Source organism: Tupaia chinensis, unplaced genomic scaffold (assembly GCF_000334495.1).
Source record: "Tupaia chinensis unplaced genomic scaffold, TupChi_1.0 Scaffold146740_1, whole genome shotgun sequence".
NCBI lineage: Eukaryota > Metazoa > Chordata > Mammalia > Scandentia > Tupaiidae > Tupaia > Tupaia belangeri.
Genome location: NW_006206595.1, coordinates 192,017 through 198,885, shown reverse-complemented (window position 1 = coordinate 198,885; position 6,869 = coordinate 192,017). Strand labels below are relative to the sequence as shown.

At 47.0% G+C, this 6,869-nt stretch overlaps 1 protein-coding gene across 1 annotated transcript in view; it reads right to left on the bottom strand.

Moving 5' to 3' along the window:
- Positions 1–6,869, bottom strand: part of ESPL1 (extra spindle pole bodies like 1, separase) — a 31,839-nt gene that overhangs the window by 13,789 nt on the left and 11,181 nt on the right. The window contains exons 12-14 of the mRNA XM_027768520.1: positions 4,595–4,729; positions 1,886–2,005; positions 228–399 (exon numbers count right to left, since the gene is read on the bottom strand). Coding sequence (XP_027624321.1) covers positions 228–399; positions 1,886–2,005; positions 4,595–4,729 — 427 coding nt within the window. The remainder of the gene's footprint in view (positions 1–227; positions 400–1,885; positions 2,006–4,594; positions 4,730–6,869) is intronic.

The window sequence follows — 6,869 nt, the reverse complement described above, 5'->3', positions numbered from 1 at the left end:
CCTCCGAGATCCCATGGGGCCTCAAGATTCTTGCAGTCTAGAAAGAAGTCACTAATAAACCAATTAGGTCAGCAGACCACCTGAAACCTTTTCACTATCCAGGGCCTACTGTGTGCAGCAAAGGAGGTTAGTCCACACAGCTGACGGCAGAGAGGACAGGGTTGAGAAGAGCTGACAGCAAACAAACCACACGCATCCCCCGAGGAGGGCCATCCCCATTCTTTCACCTTGGGCACAGAGCTGCTCCCACAGGCAGTCTGAGAGGCTGTCTGAGGACAGGCTAAGGTAGACTGCCACCAGCTGCAGGGCCTGGACACGCAACAGGTACCAAGCCTTGGACGACTTCTGGAGGGCAGGATCCCGAAGGACAGTGAGCAGCAGGGAGATACCCTCAGTTACCTGGGAGAGAGCAAGGGCCAAAGGACAGCAGTTGGTAAAGTCAGGTGAGGGTTTCAGAGCCTGAGATGCCTCTTGACACCATCTGGCCTGATTCCCTGACTTTTTTTTTTTTTTTAAAGGTTTTTGCCATAGGGTGCATACACTCACTGGAGAGACTGAGAGAGGGAAAGTGAGAAATGACCTGCCAGGGGGCAGAGGAGGTGCCTCCATTTTCCTCTTGGGATTCTGGGTGTGCATGCAGACACGTTGGCATGATTCTCAAGTCACCAAGTCTGGGGCTCAAAATATGGTCGGCCATGTGGGGATCCAGCACCTTAACCAACAAGCCACCTGCTGGCCCTTGGTCCCCTGCTTTTAAAAATGATAAAAGCTTGGTACTAGCCCACGGTGTAGCAGTTAGTCGCTGGATTCCCACATGGCCGACCAGTTAGAGTCTTGGACCCAGTGGCTTTAAAATCACACTGGGTGCATGGGGCTGGCAGGTGGAGTAGTGGTTAAGGTGACTGGACTCCCACATGGCTGACCAGAGTTCAAGTCCTAGATCTGGCACCTTGCTTTTGCACTTTCCTTCCCTCTGTCTCTCTCTGGTCAACTTCAATAAAATAAAATGACAATGAATAAAATCAAATAAAATAATTCTAAGAAAGAAAAAAAAAAAGAGAGATGATTCTTAGGTATTTTTAAAAAATACTTAAGAAAGTATTTTTCTTGGGCATGTGCGTGTGTGTGCCCAAGATCCCAGGAGGAGAAGAGATTGTAGCATGGCCATCCCCTTGGTGTGTGGAGGGATAATTTCTCACTTCCCTATCACTATCTCTTGTCTCTCTCTCTCTAGCAAGCTTGCATGCCCCAAGGCAAAAACCTCTATTTTTTTTTTTTAAAAAAAGATAAAAGTGAGAGAGAAAACCCTAGAAAGAGAGTAAGACTTGGCCAAATCACACAGCCAGTTTGGGAGAAAACCCAGGTCTTTGGATCCCACTGGGTTTCTAGTTGAAGGATCCAGTGCCTTCCCAGGATCACAGGCATCCTAGCTTCTCGTCACAGGACAGACTTCCCCTTGGCCCTGAGGAAACTGGAAAAAAATGAATAGAATAGGGCCAGCAGATGGTGTGGTAGTTAAGGTGCTGTATCCTACATGGCCAGCTCCATGGTTCAAACACCAGACCCGAAAAACATGCCAGATGTGTGTAGCCCAAAATCCCAAGAGGACAGTAGAGAAGAGATTGTGGTATGATCATCCATGCTGTAGGTGATTTCTCCCTTTCACTCTCTCCAGTGAGTGCATGTACCCTATAGCAAATTAATTATTTTTTATTAAGAAAAGAAAAGTCTCTCTGCCAGAGGGGGACTAGTGAGCAAGTCGCCAACAGGGCCAGGGTTGGGAGCATTCTTCCTGGCTCCAGGGACATTTCAGAAGTCAGACAAATACCTAAGACATCCTAAAATTTCTCATACTCCAGGTCTTTTGGAATTAAAAAAAAAATACCTTCTGCTGAGTCCAGTAGAGTTGACTTTGAAGTAGATCGCAGGTCAGAGAAAGGAGCAGGTGCGTGTCAGTGGTCTGATCCAGACATTTTAGGCTCAATTTTGCCTCTTCCAGATGTAACTGAGGAAGCAAGCAGAGTGTATGGCCGAGCATGCCAATGAGAAAAGACATAGAGCCTCTTCAAATTAAAGCAGAGGAAAGCAAAATCCTGAACAAGTCAAATGTTATACTCTACGTAAAAGTTATTCACTAAAATGTTTATTTAACATATTTGCTATATGCTAGAAAGACAGAGCTGACTAGAGTGAGCAGGGGCCAGTAGGTGGCATGGTGGTTGAGGTGCTGGGCTTCCACATGGCCCGCCACAATTCAAGTCCTGGACCTAGCAGCTTGCTTTCTCATTTCCCTCTCTCACTCTGTTTCTCTCTGGTGGTGTGCATGCCCTATAGCAAATTAAAATAATAATAAATAAAATAAAAAATTCTTTTTAATAATAAAAAAAAGAGTGCTGGATTTCCACATGGTCAACCATGTTTTGAGTCCCAGACCCAGTGGCTTAAAAAAACATCACACTGGCCATGTGCACATGCATGCCCCAAATCCTGAAAAGAAAATTTGGGAGGTTTTATGATGTGGTCATCTCCCAAGGGGGGTGGTTCCTCACTTTCTCTTTTTCTCTCTGGTGAGCCTACACACCCTGTGTCAAAAACCTCTCCAAAAAAAAAAAAAGCAGGACCTTCCGTCAGATAGCACCGAGGTAGGGGAGACACAGGCCTCAGCCCCCATGTGATCATGATACAATGCCATGAGGGCTATCCAGTGTATGGGGACCTGGAGAAAGTGGCTAATTCTCCCCTCGAAGAAGAGGATATAATAAAATGTTTTTTGCAGAGTGGGAGATGACAGAGGGTAAGAGATAGGGAATCAAGGATGGGGGGGAAGCAAAACATACAGGAAACAAGAAATGGAAAATTATTTGCTGACAATAACATGTTTGTTGATGTGCTTGATTGAGACAATATACAGTGTACTCTGGATGGAAAATCTCATTTTGTATGCTGTAATGATGTACAGTGAATGAATGTAAATAAATTTAAATTTAAAAAAATGCTTTTTGAAGGAAGGGACAATTGAGTTGGCCTTAAAGAGAAAGTAGAGGTTTGGGAATTGAAAAACAGGGGTGGGAAGGCTGGCTCCATGGTCTCATGGGTAAGAGAGCTGGATCCCACACAGCCAACCACGTGGTTCAAATCCTCATCCTGGTGGCTTGAAAAACATGCTGGGCATATGTGTATGTGCCTAAAATCTTGACAGGATAGAGAGGGGGGGGAGGGGTTTTGGCATGCAGCAGGTGGCATAATGGTTAAGGTGCTGGACTCTCTATTGGTCAGCCATGGTTTGAGTCCTGGACCCGGTGGCTTTGAAACTGATGCTGGGCATGTGCGTATGCCCAAAATCCTGTGAGAATGGAGGAAAAGGGATGGCAGTGTGGCCATCCCCCTTGGGGGGGGTGACTTCTCGCTTTCTGTCTCTCTGTCTCTCTCTGTCTTTCTGGCAAGCGCATACACCCTATAGCAAAACCTCTCCAAAAAAAAGGGATTATGGCATGACCACATCTCAGTAGGGGGTGCTTTTCTGTCTCTTTGACAAGTGCACGTGCCCTTTGGCAAATTTTTAAAAAAGGGGGAGTGGTAGGGAGAGGAGGGGCATTTGGGTTGGGGGAACTAACGCAACCAAAGATCAAGGCACATGTAGAAAATATAATGGCATAGATTGGCATAAGGCTCATTAATAGTACAAAGTGACAGAAAAAGTGTTAACCAGAACGTAAAAGATGTGCAATATAGAGTCTGGACAGTACCTTTTTTTTTTTTAAAATAATTATTTAATTTTATTTATTCATTCATTTATATTAATTTGACCAGAGAGACAGAGAGAGAGAGAGAGAGAGAGAGAGAAAGTGAGACAGCAAGCCACCAGGTCTAGGACTCGAACTGTGGTCAGCCATGTGGGAGTGTCCAGTGACTTAACCACCACGCCACCTGCTGGTCCCCTGGACGGTATCTTTCCAATAATGGAGAAGCTGCTGAAATCTTGTAAGCGAGAAAGAATAAGATCAGCCTTCCAGTGGTAGCTAGAAGACAAAGTAGAGAAGGCAGAAACCAGGGCTGGACCGTGCTCTGGTGCTTATGGAAGGCAGATCCCACATGGCCCACTACAGTTTGAGTCCCAGCCCAGGGCCTAGAAAACCACGCTGGGAGCACATGTGTGTGCTCCGAACCCTGAGGGGATGGAGAAATGGTGAAGGGATCGTATTGTGACTATGCCCTCTCTAGCTCTCTTCTGATGAGTATATGTGTTCTTTGGCAATTATAAAAAAAAGAAAAAAGAGAAAAGAGAAATTGGGGCAAGAGGACCTTCTAAGAGACATCGTGACAGTCCCATGTGAGCAATGAAGCACCAATTAGGGCAACAGAAACATTTGGGAATTGAAGATTGGCAGTACATCCCTGAAGCAGAATCTGAGGGATGTAATGAACAACTAGTTTTTGCAGTGAGCAGGAGATAAAGCCTCTTCCTATAGCCATGTCCAATCACTCTGCAGTTTACAATATTCCAGCCAATTATGGTGGTGCCTTTCAGAGAATAGGTGGGCCTCTAAAGTCATGTTCTCCCTGCATTTCCCAGCTAGGCTGGCTGGGCACTCACCTGGGCATAGCTGGGACAGCCGAGGGAGTGCAGGAGCCGGGTGATGTGGCAAGAGGTGCCAGCTGCCTTTGCGCGGTCGTTCAGTCTCTCGGAGACAATCCGTAGAAGCAGCAGGACCTCCAGAGCCTGCAGGGGCTGGCCAGGCAGAAGCAGCAAGTTGACCCACCCCTGTTCTAGCCTCTAAACTGCCTTACTCCCTTTTGTTTCAAAGCCTAGACACCCATCATCATCAACAGCCTGAATTGAATGAGTACATACTACGGGCCTAGCCCTGTGCCAAGGTTTATGTGCCTCAGCTCACTTAATCTTCATAAGCAACCTGATCCCAATATTAGAGCCTAGGAAACTAAGACTTGTATAGGTTAAACTGCCTGTCCAACTTAACATGGCAGGTGTGTGGTAGAGCCACAGGCTCTTTAAGCTAGAAATATGGCCTAATGGTTCACAGTAACGAAGCCTTTCATGTGCAACTTTTTTTTGTTGTCTCCTAATGTGGAGTCTAGGAAAGAGCTTCAGGAAGCCTATGAAATATCCTGGAATTTCATGTGAAAACGTGTCTATGGGCATCTATGTATTTTTCTGAGAATATAGATCTCAAATTATCTAATAATATTAAGACTGGGACTAGGGGGACCAGCAGTTGGCGTAACGGCTACGTTGCTGGATCCATTAAGTTTATTGTGGTTCGAGTCCCAGACCCAGTGGTTTAAACTCACGCCGGGCGCGTGTGCATGTGTGCCCAAGATCCCAAGAGGAGAGTGGAGGAGAGGGGATTGCAGCAGGGCTGTTCCCCCTGGGGAGTGACTTCTCTCACTTTCTATCTCTCTGTCTTTCTGGTGTGTGCATGTGCCTTATAGCAAAAACCTCTCAAAAAAACAAAACAAAACAAAACAAAACTGGGATTAGGGCTGGCAGGTGGCATAGTGGTTAAGGGCACTGGACTCCTACATGGAGTCCATACTCCTACTATGGTTCAAGTCCTGGACCTGGTGGCTTGCTTTCTTACTTTCTTTCTCTCTCCAGTCAATTTAAAAAATGAATAAATAAAGTTAAAATAAAATAATCCTTTTTTTTTTTTTTTTTAAAAAAAAAGACTGAGACCAACAGATGGAGTAATAGTTACACTGCTGGACTCCCACATAGTCAACTATGGTTCGAGTCCCAGACCCAGTGGCTTAAAACTCATGCCAGGCACATGTGCGTGTATGCCCCAAATCCTGAGAGGATACTGGAGGAAAAGGGATTGCAGCGTGGCCACCCCCCTGCGAGGGTGATTTCTCGCTTTGTCTAGCTCTCTGGTGAGCATATGCACCCTATGACAAAAATCTCTTTAAAAAAAAATTAAGACTGTCACTTGAGCACACCCTCCACGTGTTATCACACTGAATGATTACAGTGCCATGAGGCACCGTCATTACTATTAGGCCTATCGTAGAGATAAGGAAACGCGGGCTCTGAAGGTTAAGCAACCTGCCGAGGCCATATACTAACCAATGGTGGAGCTTGGATTTAAACTCAGGGGGCCTAGTCATAGAGCCCGTGCTCTTAATCACTGAGTAACAGGCTTCCCAGCAGGTTCATAAGCCAAAGAAGGCAAAGGAGTTCAGTTGCTTTTAGCCATTGTTCAGATGGGTCTCCGTCAATGCCCTGCTCCCCCCTACCTTTGCCACCAGCTCGTAGAGGGCTGCAAGGATCTGCAGAGAGGCTGCTGTCTGCTGGAGACACCGCATGGCTGGGGCCTGCTCCTTTGTAAGCACCTCCTTCCACAGGGCCAGGGCTTGGTCCAGGCATTTGGACTGAGCTAAGTAGTCAGAACCAAAGGACAATTCTCTTCACATGGGTCATCTGGAGGGCACTCAGCTTCTCTATAACATCCTCTGCCCTTTATGCCAACCCCCCTCCCCACCACCACCTGCCTCCCACCCCCCCCCCCCCCCCCCCCCCCCGCCCCCCCCCCAGCCTCTCCCACACTGGGGGTCCCACACCATTCTGCACTTAGGAAACCACTGGGCTGACGGCCCTCACCAGCATCCGCAGCCAAGTTGAAGGCAATGTTACTGTACAGGAAACGATCTTCCTGAAGTTTATCTTCATAGTTCAGGTCGTTGACTTCAAATTCCTCCAGGTTACTAGGGGCCTGGGCTCTCCGATCACGCTCAATACCCTGGATGGGGCGATCAGGGTGAAAAACAAGGCTGGTACCAGCTTCCTGGGAGCCCAGGGGAAAGAATTCCTACCAACAGTTCTGCTACTCCTACAACAGCCACACTACATT